Genomic DNA, 17,962 nt, shown 5'->3' on the forward strand with positions numbered 1-17,962 from the left:
AGGGCGGCGCGCTGACGTCAGCGCACGCACGGCAGGCGGGGAGCGCGCACGGCACAGGGCGGGGGCGGGGCCGGGGCCCGGCGACGGTTGCGGCAGGTGAGTGTTCACCGGCCCGGTTCGGGCCGTCCGGTCGCGGGGCCGCGCTGCCCTTACACCCGCTCCCTGCTCCCCGCGCGGGGCTCGGGCCCCGCTCGCACCGGCGGCGCTGGGGCCCTGGGTAGGGCCGGGCCGGGCCGCGGACCGTTAACCGGCGCCCGCCTCGGGGAGCGCGGCCTGCGCGCCGCTCGGAGCCCTGCGCCCCCCCGCGCCCGGGCCATGAGCCCGGCCCGGCCCCCGGGCGGCTGCGCGCAGCGCTCCGGGTGCCGCCTCTTGGCCCGCGGACGCGGAGCGGGAATCCGGTGGGAGCGTCCCCGCGGAGCCGCCGAGGCCGAAGGTCGCCGGGCCGAGCCCCGGCCCCGCCGTGATTTGCTGTGCCCGGGGGCCGTGTCCCGGTGAATGCCTGGAGCTGCAGCCCGGAGGCGGCCGGTGCCGGGCCGCGGGTCCTGCCCGCTCCGGGGGCTGTGGCAGCGGGCGGGGTTGCACGCGTGGCTCCCCCGGTGACCCTGCCAGGGATGCAGCGGCCGGTCTGACCGGTCTGAGAGCACGAGTCCCGGTGCCGACGGGTGACAGCGCGGTGTAATGGGCAGGACACGGTGACAGCGCGGTGTAATGGGCAGGACACGGTGACAGCGCGGTGTAATGGGCAGTGACACGGTGACAGCGCGGTGTAATGGGCAGGACACGGTGACAGCGCGGTGTAATGGGCAGTGACACGGTGACAGCGCGGTGTAATGGGCAGTGACACACGTGGCTGCGGAGCTGCCTCTCCCCGGACATGGTTCATGCGTGTTCCTCTGAAGCACTTACAGCGTTAGCACTGCTATAGAGCAGCACTGAGCCGGCACCTGGAACACACGGGAGAGCAGGAGGCTGTTCCCAGGCTTTCCTCCTGTGTGCTTGTCGGGTCCCTGTTAAATCCCATCCTTAGCGTGATGCTCGGTGGCCTCATCCACCCCGTGCTGCAGGGCGCATCCTCCCCTGGAGGGCTGCAGTGCCGGGTGCCAGAGCATTGACTGGTCCCTGTGCCCTGGCAAGTTCCCCTTTGGTTCATCATCAGCAGTAATCCTCCCCTTGGGCTAACTTCCTGTTAGTGACTGCGGTGTACAGGAGCAGAGGAAGTGATGCCTTCCCAGGAATCTAGGTACCTGGTTCCTCAGTGCCTTTGGATGCCTCTGCAATGAGAGGGGTGATAAGATTCTTGTCATGAGGACGGGTTTTCTGGCTCTCCATTGGCTGCTTTCCTGTCCCGGGACCTGACTGCAACACCCCGTGCTCTAGGTGTGGTTCTGCCCCCCTGAGCTGATGGTATGAAAACACAGCACGAGTGGCACGGGGGGGGTATTCCCAAGGCAGTGCCAGTGCCAGGCAGTCTCTGGAGTGCCCAGCCTGAGTCTGCTGTCGTGAGAGCCACGCTGGGTGATGTGAGCAGCTCTGAGAGCCCACTGTCCCTGGCCTGCTGCTGTCCCTCTGAGCTGCGTGACCTGCCTGATTTGGGTTTCTCTTTCCTCCATAGTGCTGCTGGCATGTGAGCGCCTCGTCTGCCAAGAAGCCAACCCGCTGTTGGAAGAGCTTTCCAGGGGCACGGGTGCCAGTCCTGTCTCTGATGACCCCTCGGTGTGAGTGGGTGCCTCTGGAATTGAACTGGTTCCAGGCGTCCTGCAGGGACCTGCCGTAGTGCCTGCGTCCTCACGGAAAGAACAAGAATAGCTCCAGATACTGCCCTGCAAGTGCCAACTCCCTCCATCTCCTCCAATGCCGGCTCAGGGATGGACTCCACCTTGTCCCCGTGAAGAGGCTCTGCATGCCCTCAGCAGCCACAAGGCAATTCTGCTGCAGGCTCCCTCCCAAGCTGCCCCACTGCAGGACTTGCTCCGCGGCTCCTTAGGAGGACATCGGCTCCCACAGTTGGGTCCCTGCGGTGCCCATGGAACCCGTGTGCGTGTTCCCTGTTCCTTGAGCTCCTCAGCCCGCGCTGTCTGAACTCACCGGGGCTCCTGGCAGACTCTTTGCTTCCTTTCCCACCTTCCCTCCCTGCTCCGGTTGCGTTCCTGCTCTCACAGAGCCCCAAAAGGATGTGAACTTTGGAATGGGGTCTGGGAGCCGGCTGCGGACTCGCTCTGTGTGTGAGACTGTTGCTGACTAACAGGGGGACTGGGTGAGCGCTGCGGGCAGCCCTTGTGTCTGGCTGCAGGGCACCAGCCTTGCCTGGGCCCTTCACCATGTTCCTCCTGCTCCCCTTTGACAGCCTGGTTGTTAACCTCTTGGGGATATCCATAACTGTCCTCTTCACCCTGCTCCTGGTCTTCATCATTGTGCCAGCCATTTTTGGAGTCTCCTTTGGCATCCGCAAGGTTTACATGAAAACGTTACTAAAGATCTTTCAGGTAAGTCCCTTCTGCAGCATTTTGTGTGCTTTGCAGGGTCTGGCATGCGGGGGGAGAGGCTTTGACAGCTCCCTGAGGTTGCTTGTTGGTGATGGGCTGGTGCCGCGTGAGCCAGTTGGGTCATCTCAGCCCAGTGCAGTTTCCAAACCACTGTTCATGGCCTTGTGTTTCCCTGTAATTAATCCATAAGCCTTCAAGTAAAGTGGCAGGAGTGTGGCCCATAAGCACGCAGTAGTACAGTAGGGTGTGCTGAGAGCAGGAGTGTGCTTTGGTGGGTTAATGTCCCAGGCAAGGCAGTTCTCTGTGGAAAGAAGCCAAAAGGGTGTAGGGTGTGATGGGGAGGGACAAGGCTCCATCCAGGACGTGTTTGGATGAGGAAGACCAGGACTTGCTGCACTGCAAGCCCTGCGTGGTCTGTGAGCAGAACCCAGAGCTCTCAGCACCCTTCTGCCCATGTCTGTAACCCTGTAGACCCTACATTTCATCTGCAGACAAAACCCCAAGTGGAATATTCCAGCCTGGGCTCATGCTGCCCCTTGCCTGCCTTTGGCAGGCTGATTCCATGGCCTGTGTCCCAGCCAGCACTTCTCCTTGGAGCAAGTTCCTGGTGAGGCCAGGAGTTTGGCCAAACTCCTGGTACTTAAAGCCTGCACCACCCTGGCAGCTCAGGCTAAAGGAAAAGGGATGCCCTGTGCTTCACAGGGAGGTTTTAGGCTCTTAAATGTGTCCTTCAATCCTTCACGAAGGGTTTATGGTACAGCTGCTGCCCCAGGGGTATCTCTGTAATGGGAAGGCAGCCCTGGAGCTTGCAGTGTTCAGCTCTTTAAGCTCTGAGTCCTCCCAATAGCCTGAGGTCTGAATGGGAGGACCTTGGGCTTGGCACGGTGCTGTGCTAACACGGATGCTTCAAATCCTGGCTTCAGATGTAGTGACTGAGCTGGGAGCTGAACTGTAATGATAGGTCCTCTGGGGTGTCATGAGAGGACAAGGGGTGATGGGTTCAAACTGAAACAGGGCAAGTTCAGGTTGGGGATAAGGGAGGAGCTCTTCCCTGTGAGGGTGCTGAGGCGCTGGCACAGGGTGCCCAGAGAAGCTGTGGCTGCCCCATCCCTGGCAGGGTTCTGCCCCGCTCCTCCTCTGACTTCTGGGCTGGCCACATCCAGACAAGCTCCTGCACCCCTGCAGTTCCTCCTGCTGGCAGGGGAGGCTGCTGCATGAGCTGCAGTTAGCAATGCCCATGGCTGCCTCCGCATCTCACCCTGGCATGGGCTGGGAGCAGGATGCCAGGAGCTCCCAGTGGCTTCCCCTTCCCAGAGCCCTGGTGGAGCAGGTAGCCTGCAGCAATAGGCATGATGTACACACATCCTCCTTTAGAAGCTTGTTCTGCTCTCCTTTATAATGCCAAGAAGAGCATGAAGCTGAGAAGGTGACTTGGAGGGCAGGCAGGAAAACTGGCCAGAAACCCATCCAGCCTGGTGCCCTTGAGAACAAGCTGAGGGAGTTTCCTATGGACAAGGGAATTATCCACATAAGGGGCATGGGATTTGGCAGCGAGCTGTCTGCGTCCTGAGTGCTGAGCTGAGGAACAGCAGCAGCTGGTGCCTGAATCAGGATGGATGGATCCCATCCTGTCATCAGCCTGAAAACACTCTCTGCTTTGAGCTTGGAAGGAATGAGGGCTGAAAGGTAGCACCGGTTGCATGCTCAGCTGCTTTAGCCCCATCTTCTCCCCTTACCCATGGTCTTCCTTGGCAATTGAGTGTAAAACCAGGTTAGTGTGAATTGGAGCTGCAGGCCTGGTCAATCTTGCTTGTTGTGTGTCTCTTGCAGTGGGCAACACTGAGAATAGAGCGTGGTGCCAAGGAGAAGAACCATCCGTTATACAAGCCCTATGTCAATGGTAAGATCCTGCTCTGTGTGGCTACACGTGGGGTAAATGTGGGGTCTCAGAGCTGGGAAGCCTTTTCCATGTAGATGGCTCGGAGGGAGCTATGGAGAGGTCCATTTCCTGAGGAAGGGGTGGGAAGCACGCAGGGAGCGCTCAATAGTCTGAAGGTTGGGAGGACTGGAGGAAGGAAGGGAGCCTATGGAGGGTCTTTGAGCCCTTTGTTGAGAGCTGCTTGTCTTGCAGGTATCATTGCAAAGGAGCCAACATCACTGGAAGAGGAGATCAAGGAGATCCGCCGGAGCGGCAGCGGCAAATCCCTGGATACCCCCGAGTTCGAGCTCTCAGATATCTTCTACTTCTGCCGCAAAGGCATCGAGACCATCATGGATGATGAAGTGACCAAAAGGTTCTCAGCTGAAGAGCTGGAATCCTGGAATCTGCTCAGCAGGACCAACTACAACTTCCAGTACATCAGCCTGCGCCTCACTGTGCTCTGGGGTCTGGGTGTGCTGATCCGTTACTGCTTCCTTCTGCCCCTCAGGTGAGTGCTGCTGCAGGAACCCGCCTGCTGGGATGGGGCTGGTGGCCGGTCCCCAAGTGTAACTGGACCCCAAGCCCCATGGACCCTGTTCAACATGACCAGGAGAGGCAGGCCACTTGATGAGCAGCACCTGTGGCCTTGTACTAGTGTGTAGCTTCCCTCTTTCTGCAGGATAGCCCTGGCGTTCACTGGCATCAGCTTGTTGGTGACTGGTACTACAGTGGTGGGATATTTGCCAAATGGAAGGTGAGTTCATCTCGGAGGGAGGAGGGGATGGGATGGGATCCATAACCCTGGATGTGTTTCTATGGGAGACATGTGAAGGCTTGGCTGGATGTCGTGGCCTGTGCCTGGGTGGTGCTGTTACAGAGCGGGTTGCAGGACAGGGGGTGATGATCACTGTCCTAATGCAGGTGTAAGGAGTTCCTGAGCAAGCACGTCCACCTGATGTGTTACCGGATCTGTGTGCGTGCCCTCACAGCCATCATCACCTACCATGACCGGTAAGGAGGCCCTGGCTGCTGCAGGCTCCTTCCCAGCCCCATGCCAGGCCTCACGCTTCCTTCCTGCCTCCTCACCTCTGCCTTGGTTTTGCATGTAGAGAAAACAGACCCCGCAATGGAGGCATCTGCGTGGCCAATCACACCTCTCCCATCGATGTGATCATCCTGGCCAGCGATGGCTACTACGCCATGGTAAGCTCTGCTCCCAACCCTGCCTGCACTGGGAGCACCAAGCACATTGCACGGGACAAGGAGTAGGCAGCAAGAGGCTTTGGAGCATCACAGGGTGCTCTCAGCCCCTGTGCACAGATACCTTGTGGTGTGTGTGGCTTTCAGCCTGGGACTCAAAGCCCCAGGCTTTGCTTTGCAAGTAGAGCTCTGGGCTTTGCTATCCATGGAAGAGCAAAGCACTTCCCAGTTGGATCCCCTGCAGTGTGGGAAGCACTGGGGCTTGCTGCATCTGGCTTTCCATCAGAGCCTGGGACTTCTCCTCTCAGCCTTTCCAGGGCAGGGGTAGAAAGATGGACCTCAGCTTGGCTGCGAAGCTGAGGAGCTGCCTTGGCTTTCGTGTGTGCTCTCATGGAACTTGTGTCTTCTTGCCCTGTTCAGGTGGGGCAGATCCACGGGGGGCTCATGGGGGTCATACAGAGAGCCATGGTCAAGGCCTGTCCCCACGTCTGGTTTGAGCGCTCTGAGGTCAAAGATCGTCACCTCGTCGCAAAAAGGTGGGAGAGCTGCAAATGGGGGGGGTCTGAGGGATGGAAAAGGGGGGGCTGCCCCTGCCCCACCTCCTGGGTGCTGGGACACGGTGCTGCTGGCCCCACATAGTCTCCAGGATAAGGCATGTGCTGTGCAGTGGCTCTGTGCCCCGTGCTAATAGATGCCACTCTCCTGTTTAGGCTCACAGAGCACGTCCAGGACAAGAGCAAGCTGCCCATCCTTATCTTCCCAGAAGGTGAGTTGTGGAGCAAGGCCAGACAAGCACCTCATGGAGAGGGCCATCAGCATCCCTGTTCCTTCCTTTCTTATGCAGCCAAGGGCCTTGGGACCCTTCACTGAGGCAAAGGGGGCTTTTAGAGCTGACTGAGCCCAGAATGTGAGGTCAGATACGTGATGTCCCTGTGGCACATCCATGCACAGAGCAGGGTTTGGAGGGTGTGTTAGGGGGTGATTCCTGGGTGCCCATGGGTATATAGCATAGCTTTGTGAACCGCTTTGCCTCTTACAGGGACCTGCATCAACAACACATCCGTGATGATGTTCAAAAAGGGGAGCTTTGAGATTGGAGCCACGGTTTACCCTGTGGCCATCAAGGTAAACGGCCTTACACACAACCTGTGGCTCAACAGCCTGCTCCGAGGCCATGGGGAAGTGGAGGGCTCCAGGAGGGCTTAGAGGGAACCTGGAGCCTCAGGAGGGTGCCAGGCTCTCAGGACCAATTCTGCCTTCTGCAGTATGACCCTCAGTTTGGAGATGCCTTTTGGAACAGCAGCAAGTATGGCATGGTGACCTACCTCCTGAGGATGATGACCAGCTGGGCCATCGTCTGCAGCGTCTGGTACTTGCCTCCAATGACCAGGCAGGTAAGTTTGGTGATGCTGTGCTCCCTCATCTGCTGCCTCTTTTGCTCCTGCTGAACCACCCTTCTCTGCCACAGCCTGAAGAGGATGCTGTCCAGTTTGCCAACCGAGTGAAGTCAGCCATTGCCAGGCAGGGGGGCCTTGTGGATCTGCTCTGGTGAGTCCAGGAAGGAGGGGTTCCTTGTGCCTGGGTCCTGGTGTGTGCTTGTGGGCTGCAGAGCTAAGTTTGTCTTGCACTGGGCAGAGTAGGCCTATGGGGAGATGGAGATACACCTTGCCTGTGGCCTCCAAAGCTGCTCTTCTGTAGCAGGGAGCAAAGCCTTTGCTTCTGCTCTGTGTGTTGGGCACCGTGGCTTCACTCAGCCCATCCAGCTGACACTGGGATGCCGGGCTTCTGACTTGGTGCTGCTCAGCAAAGTGCATTGAGCTTTTCCATGCACTGGGTGCCTGGGAGGCAGAGGGACTCTGCTGCAGCGGTGTCAGAGCAGCTCACGCTCCTGAAGGCACCATGTGGGGCCATGGTGAATGTGGTGAATGTGACTGCCCTTGGGGATGGTTGGTCTGCAGGGGACTGGCAATGAAAGGTGCAAGCATAGCTGCTCTGAGCAGCCCCGGCTCTCATGGCCTCACTCTCTCCCTTAGGGATGGAGGCCTGAAGAGGGAGAAGGTGAAGGACACGTTCAAGGAGGAGCAGCAGAAGCTCTACAGCAAAATGATTGTAGGGAACCACGAAGACCGGAGCCGCTCGTGAGCCCTCCCCTCCAGTGCTGCTCCTGGGCCTGGCCAGAGCCCTCTGCCTCCAGCACGAGCCAGGGCTCGCCTGAAGCAGCTCCGCATCTTGGGACTTTGGCTGCTTGGACTTGCTCCTGCATCCTCTGGCTGTTCTCTCCCAGAGGCACCGTTACTGCTGCCTGGAGCCCGGGGGCCCTGGGCAGCTCGTGGCAAAGATGCCTTCTTGTTACTGTTACAGTGAAGCCCCTTGAGGGGGCCAGTATTAAATGAAACACTTCTGGTGTCGTCCGCTTCCATGTGGTGTGTGCAGGGCCCGGGGGAGCTCTGCTGTTGATGGGCACAAGTGGCAATCACTGCACTGGAATCAGCTGCCTTGGCAGCCAAGGGGCTCTGCGTGAGCCTGTGCCTCTCACGCCTGCAGCAGAAGCTCCTTAGGAGCAGGACGTGGCCTCTGAGGCCATTTCCAGCTTTACTTCCAGAAGGAGAAACCTTTTCCTTTCCTTTTCCCCTTGGCCACCTCCTGCCATAGCCTGGCCCAGGCCTTTGCTGCTCCAGCATCAGAGTAACAGGCTCTTTACTGGGGTTCCTCAAGTGGTGGGGCAGGAGCCCCCCTTCCCAGTGCTTCCTGAGGGACACAGTGGGGTCTGATCTTGTAAAGCACCAACGTGCACAGACATCATCTCAGCTCGTTGCAAGGAAACTGAAGTCTTGTGCTGGAGGTGGGACCCCTTGTGTATGACTCAGTGAAACAGCTCACATTTGAGCATCCATCCCATGGACTTCCCCTTCTCCTTATGTTCCTACAAACTCTTGCATCTGTTAACATTGGGGAGATATTTCTATACTGAACTGATTCGCTTTTGCTTCTTGCAGTGCTCAAAGTGTGATTCTTCAGGTAACTACACCGAGGGATGCATTACCTGCACAGACGTGGCATTCAGTTTTCCTTTCCACCTAAGATGCCAAATCCAGAGCAGTAAAACCAAGCAGGAGATGATAGAATCATAGAACCAAAATGGTTTGGGTTGGAAAGGACCTTAAGATCATCCAGTTCCAACCCCCTGCCATGAGCAGGGATGCCTCACACTAGACCATGATAGCACCAGTGGGTTGAAGTGTGCTGCTGATGCTCCTGTACTCATTGCTAACACTCTCCGTTGCCTCATCAGTTTATTGTGGCATTAGGGGCCTATTCACCAGGGTTTGGGTTCATTTTGGTTTTATCCAGCTCCCACCACCAGTTCAGAAGCCCCCCATTGATGGCTGTTACCAGACGAGGCTGTTGTGCATCCTTGTCAGTTGGGTTTTTGACCATCACCATTCAGCTGCATAAGAAACAGTGGGTGTAGCATTATGGGAGTTAACCTTGAGTGTGTGTTACCTTCAGGGCTTACCTGGACCATTCCACCACACATTATAGGAGCAGTATGTGCTCCAGTTCCTGCTTGAGCCCTCTGCCCACAGAGCTGGCACTGTAGACCTGTAGATCACCACAGGGACGATGACGATCCAGCCCTGCCTTTGCCTGCCTGAGCTTTGCTGCAGTGGCCCCACTGCTCCCCCTTGGCTGGGGGTCCTGCAGCAGCTCCTTGCCACAGATCCATGGGGATGTGCTGGAGCATCTCCAGCCCTGCGGGTCCCGCTGCGCTGGGGACCATCCCCATGAGCCAGGGAGCCAGGTTAGGAAGCACGCATCCACCCATCCATCCTGGCTCGCGCCCCCAGTCAATAACGTCTCTCTCCGGTGAGAAAGTTAATAAATTTAGCTCTAGATTAAAAGTATTGATCATTTCATTTGGAAACGATAAATAACCGGGGGGGGGGGGGCACGGGGCTGCCCGCGGGGTAGGGACTGCTGCCTCCGGCTGCAGCAGCCATGCAGCCCGCTGGGGCCGGGGGCCTTCATATGCATTCTGTGGGGCTGCTGGCATTGATTTGCTATTAGTCTCCGTGCACCACCCAGCAGCACATCATCCCCGCAGCCGCTATTAATGGCCTTTTGATAAATAATCACTTGTAAGTCAATAAATTTTTATTAAACAGTGTGGCGCTTTGATTTATGGAAATCCGACGGGGTTTGTCTGCGAGAAAAGGGATGCGGAATTGAAGCGGAGCTGCCATCCATCTGCCTGCCAGGCCCTGCTGCACCCACCCGCCTCGGGGCCACGGCGCTTGGGGCAGGCGGACCTGGTGCTCATCGCTGATACAGGCTCTGCGCCGGTACCCACCGCAGGGCCACGGAGCATCCGCACCCCTTTGGTACCCGCTCGGTCGCGGGGATGCAGCTGTGATTTGTCACTCCGCGTGGCTGCAGCAGGCCCTTTGCCACCTGCTGTATTTGTCTCCCGGCCCTGACGTGGCATCAGACAGGTGTTAAAGTACTTAATCACTTTAAAATTGTTTTAATTTTCTGTTTCCTATTGATCTGCACAGCACCAATCCATCAGCTCACTGGACCAGGCACTTAGTACATTAAAAATTGTCAGCCGCGCCGCGCCAGCTTAGAAAATGTCAAAAGAATGTCCCACCAGCATCCCACCGCCTGCAGCCGTGACGTGGCTCTTCCTGCTTGCCCCTAGGACCCATGCCCACCACGGCTTTGCAAAGGGTCCCCCAGCTCTGCCACCCCTTTGTCCCGTTGAGGTAGCGCAATGGGAAGTGTTACGAGCCCCACGCTCGCTGTGGGGTCGGACAGGGAGCTATGGGGGGGGAATCAGTGTTCTCTAAGTGGTGGGAAAGTGCTGCCCCACAGTCAGGGCCCATTGTAAAGTGTCCCCAAGCCCAGGAAATGATAGAACGGGACAGAATGGAGCCCCTCCACAATGTGGGCCTTGGGGCGCATGCGGATGGATCGGCAGCCCCAACCCACGAGGCCACTGCGAAGCCCATTCTGGGGGCTTCGGGGCTTGGCCACCAGCTTGTCCTCAGGTGCTGGCCATGGCTGCAGGGAAGGGCCGTTTGGCTGCACCCCCCCAGCCCCAGCACCTTATCTCCTATTGATTTCCTCCCAAGACACAGCGCTCTGTTTGCTCACCCTCGGCTCGCAGCTCAACAACGGCCCCAGCCCTGTGCCCTCAGCAGCCCCTTTGGCACCGGGGTGGTTGCTGGGGGACACAGAGCCCTGCATGGGTGTGCAAGGACTGGGCCATGGGGAGCCCGGGCAGGGGGTGCAGCCCCACGGGTGTGTAAGCACAGCCCCGCACAAGAGGGGGCACCAGCTTGGCAAGCAAACACAGCAGGGCTATTGACGCCACATCAATCCTGCAGCCCCGACAGCTGAATGGGCTCTGGCGCACACCGTTAAGATAAATGGTATTTATTTGGTGCTAAGAGGTTCCAATAAGAGGCCCCAACGAGTGACTTTTGAACCAGCGCCTCTCAATGCTGGTGCACGCCCAGCACCGGGGAGAAACCCTGGGAAACGGCCCCAAAGGCTGTCCCGTTCCTGCACACAGCACCGCAGCCGCAGCCCCTACCCCTGCCTGGCATGCTGACCCTGCCCCATACGTGCTAGCCCAGCCCCATGAAGCAAGCGCTGGGACTTGGCTGGGGCCGGGACCTTTATTTCATCCCCGCCTTGTGCTGCCCCTTGTGCTTGCTCCATGAGCCCCGATCCCTGGGCAGGATGGGGGCAGCTCAGCCGCTGTGCGTGCCCAAGCCCTGCATGGAGAAGGCGGCGCGGTGCTTCCTCAGCAGCAGCCGGATCTTCTCATCATCCGAGTCGGGGTCCAGGGGCTTGTTGTATTCATCATCCTCAGCCTCAGAGGCCGCCCGCTCGCCGCCAGAGCCCCCCGCCCGCTGCGAGGACGAGGAAGGCTCCAGCGCGCTCTTCTTCCTCCATTTGGTCCGGCGGTTCTGGAACCAGACCTGCCCACCCGCACGGGCACGGCCGGGTTAGCGGCCACCGGTGCCGTGCGCTCGGTGCCGCGCGGGGACCCACACTCACCTTCACCTGGGACTCGGTCATGCCGAGGGAATAGGCCAACCGGGCTCGCTCCGGCCCCGCCAGGTACTTGGTCTGCTCAAAGGTCTTCTCCAGGGCGAAGATCTGGTGCCCGGTGAAGGTCGGGCGCGTGTGCTTCTTCTTGTGGATGCTGTCAGAGAGGTGAGCAGGGGCTGCGGGGAAGAGGAAGAGGAGGGTGAGCACCAGGGTGAGCAGGGGCTGCGGAGAGGAGGAAGAGGAGGGTGAGCACCAGTGTGAGCAGGGGCTGCAGAGAGGAGGAAGAGGAGGGTGGGCACCGGGGTGAACAGGGGCTGCGGAGAGGAGGAAGAGGAGGGTGAGCACCAAGGTGAACAGGGGCTGTGGAGAGGAGGAAGAGGAGGATGAGCACCAAGGTGAGCAGGGGCTGCGGGGAGGAGGAAGAGGAGGGTGAGCACCAAGGTGAACAGGGGCTGTGGAGAGGAGGAAGAGGAGGGTGAGCACCGGGGTGAACAGGGGCTGTGGAGAGGAGGAAGAGGAGGGTGAGCACCAAGGTGAACTGGGGCTGCAGAGAGGAGGAAGAGGAGGGTGAGCACCAAGGTGAACAGGGGCTGTGGAGAGGAGGAAGAGGAGGGTGAGCACCAAGGTGAGCAGGGGCTGCGGGGAGGAGGAAGAGGAAGGTGAGCACCAAGGTGAACAGGGGCTGCAGAGAGGAGGAAGAGGAGGGTGAGCACTGGGGTGAACAGGGGCTGTGGAGAGGAGGAAGAGGAGGGTGAGCACCAAGGTGAACAGGGGCTGTGGAGAGGAGGAAGAGGAGGGTGAGCACTGGGGCTCTCTGCAATGCCCAGCTCCGGGCACCTCTCCCTGACCACGGCACTGAGCACCATCAGAGTCCCTGTGCGCTGCCTCCCCTCTGCATCAACCCCATATTCTGGCTTCAAGGCTTCAACCCCATCCCAAGGGGGCTGAGCTGCCCTCGGTGCGGGCCCCAGTGCTCGAGGACAGCACTGATGGGTGCTGCCTGGGGGTCACTACAGCAGCGCATGACCACAGAGCCATGCAGCACCCAACCCCGCGTCCCCCGCCCCGCACCTTGCAGGATGCAGGATGGAAGGCAGGCAGAGCTGGTCGGCTCGAAGCTGTGCTGGGAGCGGACGCCCGAGCTGCCCGACCCGTCTGCTCCAAGAGCATCACCTGGAGAGGGGAAGGGAGCGTGGCTGCGGGTGCTGAGCCCCAGAGCCCCCCATGGGACAGGGGGTGCCCCCATCCCACCCATGCGATGTGCTCCAGGGTCCCTCCAGCTCTCAACAGTGCTGCCCTGAGCCGGGCACTGACCCCAGTGGGGCTGCTGGAGCGATGGGAGATGATCTCCAGGACCATGGGCTCTGCCTGTCCTTGCCTGGGGGCTGAGCAAAGAGTTAATCTCTCCCATTGGAGCTGCTCTTGAGCCAACACCTCTGCAGCTCTGGATCGTTCCCACCACCCAGCAGCTCCAGTGCTGAGACCATTCCCATCATCCAGCATCTTGGGACCATTCCCACCACCCAGCAGCTCTGGTGCTGGGACCATTCCCATCATCCATCACCTTGCGACCATTCCAACCACCCAGCAGCTCCGGTGCTGGGACCATTCCCATCATCCAGCATCTTGGGACCATTCCCACCACCCAGCAGTTCCAGTGCTGGGACCATTCCCATCATCCAGCATCGCGGTACCATTCCCACCACCCCGCAGCTCCGGTGCTGGGACCATCCCTATGGCAGCTGCATGGCACACTCGCCAATGTGCAGCCTGGGCAGTGCCCCCCATTGCCAACATACGGGGCTCTATGGGGCACCTGCATCTCCCTCCCATCACTTCCCACCTGGCCCCGCTGTACTTACGGCCGCCGCACTGCCGGGCACCCCTCCAGTCAGGGGCTGCCTCTGCCCAGCAGCTCCGGCCCCGTGGCAGGAACTCGCTGCCGGCCTTGGGAAGAGCCCCCACCTGCGCTCCATAGTAGACACCGGTGGAGCTCAGTCCGTTCAATGCGCCCGCATGGGGGTAGCTGGGGACGATGCTGCCGCCCGGTGCCGCGGGGCGGCTCAGGATGTCGGAGATGCCGTGCGGGGTGCCCAGCGCCGGCGGGCACAGCTTGTAGAAGGAGCTCTGCACCGAGTACTGGCAGACGGGCGCCTTGGCCTCGGGGAAGGGACCCAGCGCGGGGCCGTTGAGCAGGAAGGTGCCGGGCAGGTTGGCATCCATGGCGCTGCCGTCGAGGCGCCCCTCAGCACCCGGCTGCCCTCGGGGGGCGCAGCGGCCGCCCCATCCCCACCGCACCGGGGGTGCAGCCGCGGGGTCCGCGCTGGCTCGGGCAGGACCCGGCGTTGGCGGCGGTACCGGACACTCAACTTGGGCTTGGGGAGCGCCAACATTTCTCTGATAAGGATGAGGTTTATTAGAATACTGCGCTCCCATTGGCTGCGCGGGCGGCCGCTTCCTCTGCCATTGGCTTGCTCTCCGCGGTCTCGGCCGCCATTGGCTGCGCTGCTGGGCCACCCCGCGATTGGCCCGGCCCAGACAAATTGCGCTTTGAAAGCGGCGGCGGGCGCTGGACAGCGCCGGGGGGCGGGGCCAGGAGGGCCACAGAGGCGCGGGATTGGCTGCGGGGCGGGCCTAGGCGGGGCGGGATTGGCTGCGGGGCCAGGAGGGGCGGGGCCGGGCGCTGTCCAGCGCGGTACCGGTACCCCGCAGCGGGGCTGAGCCCCGCCGGTACCCGCGGTGAGGGGCGGGGAGCCCCGGTGCGCACCCGCGCTCCGCCCGCAGGCACCCGGAGCCAGCCCCCGGCACCCCCCGGCTCCCCCATCACCAGCAGCCGCTGCCCGCCTGGACCGGGCACAACAGGGACCCCCCCCCGCCTCCCCGGTCCTTCCCGCAGGGTTGGAAAAGCAAGAGCCGAGAGACCGGGTGTGTGTTGGTTTCTTTATTAATTCATAGTCCGATAGCTGGTGTATAGGGGAATGATCTATACATCAGGGGCTACACAGGGAGATCCAAAAGGCTCGTTTCCATCACAATTAAAAAAAGGAAATAAAAGTAATTGTTAAAACTCCTAAAAAGCTTCTAGTGTGCAGGCTGCAGCATTCTCGAGGCTCAGTGCCGGGTGCAGCCTCCCCCTACCAGCCCTACAAGCAATCTGAGCGCAAAGCGATGTCACCGCAGGGGTCTGGCGCGGTTGCAGCGCAGCACATTCCCTAAGGCGTCTACGAGGCCAAAGCACGGGACCCACACACATCTCTACGGTGATGCTACGGAGGCGGCTGCTGCAGTGGGTCTGGGGAGGTCACTGTACACAGTGAGGGCGATGGATGGAGAGGCTGTGCCTTACGGCTCAGCTCCGGGGTGGGGAAGGGGCTGCTTTGCTCTCCAAGGCTAAGCTGGGTCGTTTGCTTTGCTGCAGGTCGGCTTCCTCCCAGCACACGCGGGGCTGCCCTACCAGGGCCTGGAGCTGGAAGTGGGCTCCTTCTGCATGTGGCCACAGAGAGCAAATTCAGGTTCCACAGCCACCTCCAGGGCAGAGAGCAAGGGGTCCCCACACCCCTGTGCTCCAAGGGCCAGGCCCCCCGTTGGTAACGGACAGAGTCAGGGACATGGGACCTATTGCCACTACCTGCACCCTGCGCTCCTGGGATCAGGTACTGCAGCAGATCCAACCTGCTGCACCGCTCAGAGCTGCACGGGGGGCTCTGCCCGATGCTGCCCATCTGCTAGAGCAGTGCCCCCCCCCCCCGGGCTGCCCTGGCTGGGGGGGGGGGAGCTGCTGCAGCACCCAGGGGAGCAGCCCCCCGTGCCTCTGGGCTTGCTGACCCTCCCAGGACCATCCCCAGGGCCACCGCGCTCAGGGGGTCCCTGCAGAGCCCTTGCGCAGGGTGCGTAGTGCAGCTCCTGGCTCATCTCCTGAGCAGATATTGTGCTGAGCAGAGCTGGGCACAGCCCTGTGTGTGCCACAAGCATCCCCTGCTCTGTCTCATCACCATCCTCCCTGGGCCCCAAGCACCTCAGCACAGCCCTACAGCTTCACCAACACAAAGTGGGCTTTGCAAGCCCAATGGGGCTGCACCCGTGGGCCCCTCTGTCAGGCCAGGAAGGGGCCGGGCTCAGCCGAGGGCCACGGGGCAGCCTGCAGCCCTTCCACTGCCTCCCCGCTCCATTCACCAGAGCTGCTCAAGTACCCCAAGGGTTTTTGCCTGTCCTGCAGCCTGAAGAGGTATTTGGGAGCAGAGCTGCGAGTGCTTTGTACATACTGCTAGAGTGTCCCTAGGGGTTTGCATAGTATTTATTGTTCATATACACAAGGCTGATTGATTGCTGTACAGTTTACACCTCCAACACAAGCAACGAGCTCAGTGCTCAGCCCAGAGCCCTGCCCTGGCCGGAGCCGTTGCCTGCGCTGGGGAGCGGATGGGCAGCCCTGCACCGGCCCCTCTGCCCGGGGCAGTTGTGCTCCCTGCACCCCTCTGCTCCCCCCCGAACCCAGCACTCACGGAGCGGGATGAGAAGCGAGTCCAGCAGAGGCAGCACTGGCGATGGGGGTGCGGGGGGAGGAGCCCCTCTCCTCGAGGTGAGCAGCTCCGCGCTGCCCCAGCCTCCCTCTTGCAGCTGGAGCACGGGCACAGGGATGCAGTCGCCCACCTCTCGGTTGCTGTCTCTTGCCTCCCACAGGAGCTGAGAGGATGCCCCGGGTGCGTGCTGCTGCCCCTGGGCTCTGGCAGCAGCGGGGCAGGGACGGAGCCCCCCCCCCGCCGGTTGGAAGTACTGTAGCTCATGCGTCTTGCAGTCAGTCAGTCATGCGGATAGGACGGTAAGTATGTCTCATACAGAAATCATGCCATTAGCCTATAGAAACATGTACAGCCAGCCCTGCTCCCCTCCACTCTCTGCTCTCCTCTCCTCTCCTCCCCTCCTCAGGTATGTGTCAGAACGTGTGTGGAGCTCAGTGGTTTGGTGTTGAGGTGAGATCCTGGAGACATACAGGGAGAGACAGAGATGAGGTTAGCAGGCACAGCTGAGCAAAACCCATGGGGGCAGCCAGGTAAAGGCAGTGCCAGCCCCTTCTTGTTCTCGTTGCACGCACCCATCCTGCCCCAATACAAGGTAAGCACTGGGGGGTGTCAGAGAGACAGCGAGAGAACACCAGTAAGTGCCCTGCCTGGAACAAGCAGCAATGGCATAGATGGTACTGGTTGTGCGGAGCACAGCAAGTGGGAGCTGAGCTGCACAGTGCGGCACTGGGAAGGAGCTGGGAGGGCTGCTGCAGGCTCTGGGATAGAGGAGGCCAGGCCAACCAGCTCACTCACAGCAGTGGGGAAGACCCCATATATCCCCAATGCAGCCTGGGCCCTTCCACATGCTACTTGTGACAGCAAGAGCAGCAGGAGCACTGCCCCGTGGAGAGGCAGACCCAGGGGCTGTGGGGAATGGGGTGGGCAGCAGCTATGGGATGTGGTCTGCATTGAACATGCATCCACAAGCACAAACCTCTTGACTGCCGTGCACCCACAGGGAGCCCACACACACAGTGAAGAGCAGTGGGAGGAGGACAGACAGACACAGCCATGCGTGTACAGCAGAGGCCAGAGGACAGGCAGTGAAGAGAACTGCGCTGTTCTGGGAGACCAAGGCAGGGGGAACGCACAGGACTCAAGGGTGATCCAGTGCTCACACTGGGGATCAGTGCTAGAAACGTCCTGAGCCAAAGCCGGGCTCCTGCCCTCCTGTTCCTGCATCCCCACTGCCCTGATGCTGCCGTGTCCTGCACCCCGTCCCCGTCCATAGGAGCTCCAGCGGAGCTCGCTGCCGCCCTCTGGTGCCGGATGCGGGGATGGCAGCGGCCGTGCCGCTGCCCCACGCACCCTGCGAGGGAGAAGCCGGGCACCAGGCTGCGAGGAACGGTCTCGTCTGCCACAAGGCTGCACACGAGGGGGGCACCACTGCTCAGACCCCATGCAGATGCTGTCCCGCCCCCTTGTGCGGCTCTGGACACAGATCATCCCTCTGCTGCAGCCCAGTATAGCCAGTACAGCCCTTGGGGACCAGTACCCCGAGTACCCGCAGTGCTGTGACTGGCCCTGGCACGGTGGTCACAGTGGAGTGCTGAGCATGGAGGCTGGCACAGTGCTGTAGAGTGGCACCCTGTGCCCACTGCACCCGCTGCACCTACTGCACCCACTGTACTCACTGCACTCACTGCACCCATTGCACCTACTGCACCCACTGTACCCACTGCACCCCCTGCACGTACTGCACCCACTGTACCTACTGCACCCCCTGCACTCCC

General features: G+C 60.5%; 3 protein-coding genes across 10 annotated transcripts in view; 1 reads left to right on the top strand and 2 right to left on the bottom strand.

Moving 5' to 3' along the window:
- Positions 1-56: 56 nt before the first annotated feature.
- GPAT4 (glycerol-3-phosphate acyltransferase 4) lies at positions 57-8,012 on the top strand. Of its 2 annotated transcripts, none has more exons than XM_061349696.1 (13): positions 57-96; positions 1,613-2,483; positions 4,314-4,383; positions 4,615-4,912; positions 5,084-5,158; positions 5,326-5,415; positions 5,514-5,607; positions 6,025-6,140; positions 6,315-6,370; positions 6,644-6,729; positions 6,870-6,998; positions 7,073-7,152; positions 7,638-8,012. In XM_061349696.1, the coding sequence occupies exons 2-13, from the start codon at positions 2,319-2,321 to the stop codon at positions 7,744-7,746; spliced, it is 1,368 nt and encodes a 455-aa protein (XP_061205680.1). In that variant the 5' UTR covers positions 57-96; positions 1,613-2,318; the 3' UTR covers positions 7,747-8,012. The 2 variants fall into 2 exon arrangements, with proteins under 2 accessions (XP_061205680.1, XP_061205681.1); XM_061349697.1 differs by lacking the exon at positions 57-96 and adding an exon at positions 1,073-1,520.
- Positions 8,013-11,165: 3,153 nt separating this feature from the next.
- Positions 11,166-13,989, bottom strand: NKX6-3 (NK6 homeobox 3). The gene is made up of 3 exons (XM_061349711.1): positions 13,530-13,989; positions 11,674-11,843; positions 11,166-11,594 (listed from the first exon to the last, which is right to left on the bottom strand). The coding sequence occupies exons 1-3, from the start codon at positions 13,888-13,890 to the stop codon at positions 11,364-11,366; spliced, it is 762 nt and encodes a 253-aa protein (XP_061205695.1). The 5' UTR covers positions 13,891-13,989; the 3' UTR covers positions 11,166-11,363.
- A 1,954-nt stretch (positions 13,990-15,943) lies between these two features.
- Positions 15,944-17,962, bottom strand: part of ANK1 (ankyrin 1) — a 53,109-nt gene continuing 51,090 nt past the window's right edge. For all 7 annotated transcript variants that reach the window (XM_061349676.1, XM_061349670.1, XM_061349671.1 and 4 more), the window contains one exon: positions 15,944-16,645. Coding sequence is in view for 1 of the 7 variants with exons in the window: in XM_061349671.1 (XP_061205655.1) it covers positions 16,619-16,645 (27 nt within the window). In the remaining 6 variants the exon portion in view is untranslated. The remainder of the gene's footprint in view (positions 16,646-17,962) is intronic.

This window comes from Neopsephotus bourkii, unplaced genomic scaffold (genome assembly GCF_033783945.1).
Source record: "Neopsephotus bourkii isolate Nb327-2 ecotype Australia unplaced genomic scaffold, CSIRO-AGI_Nbou_v1 NB_457, whole genome shotgun sequence".
Lineage (NCBI taxonomy): Eukaryota > Metazoa > Chordata > Aves > Psittaciformes > Psittacidae > Neopsephotus > Neopsephotus bourkii.

Coding starts and splice junctions, on each gene's coding strand:
- NKX6-3 (XM_061349711.1), bottom strand. CDS start 13,890: ATGGATGCCAACCTGCCCGGCACCTTCCTGCTCAACGGCCCCGCGCTG. Junction 11,844..13,529: donor TGCCCGGCAGTGCGGCGGCC/GTAAGTACAGCG, acceptor TCTTCCCCGCAG/CCCCTGCTCACCTCTCTGAC. Junction 11,595..11,673: donor TGACCGAGTCCCAGGTGAAG/GTGAGTGTGGGT, acceptor GCGGGTGGGCAG/GTCTGGTTCCAGAACCGCCG.
- GPAT4 (XM_061349696.1), top strand. CDS start 2,319: ATGTTCCTCCTGCTCCCCTTTGACAGCCTGGTTGTTAACCTCTTGGGG. Junction 4,913..5,083: donor TGCTTCCTTCTGCCCCTCAG/GTGAGTGCTGCT, acceptor CTCTTTCTGCAG/GATAGCCCTGGCGTTCACTG. Junction 5,416..5,513: donor ATCATCACCTACCATGACCG/GTAAGGAGGCCC, acceptor TTTTGCATGTAG/AGAAAACAGACCCCGCAATG.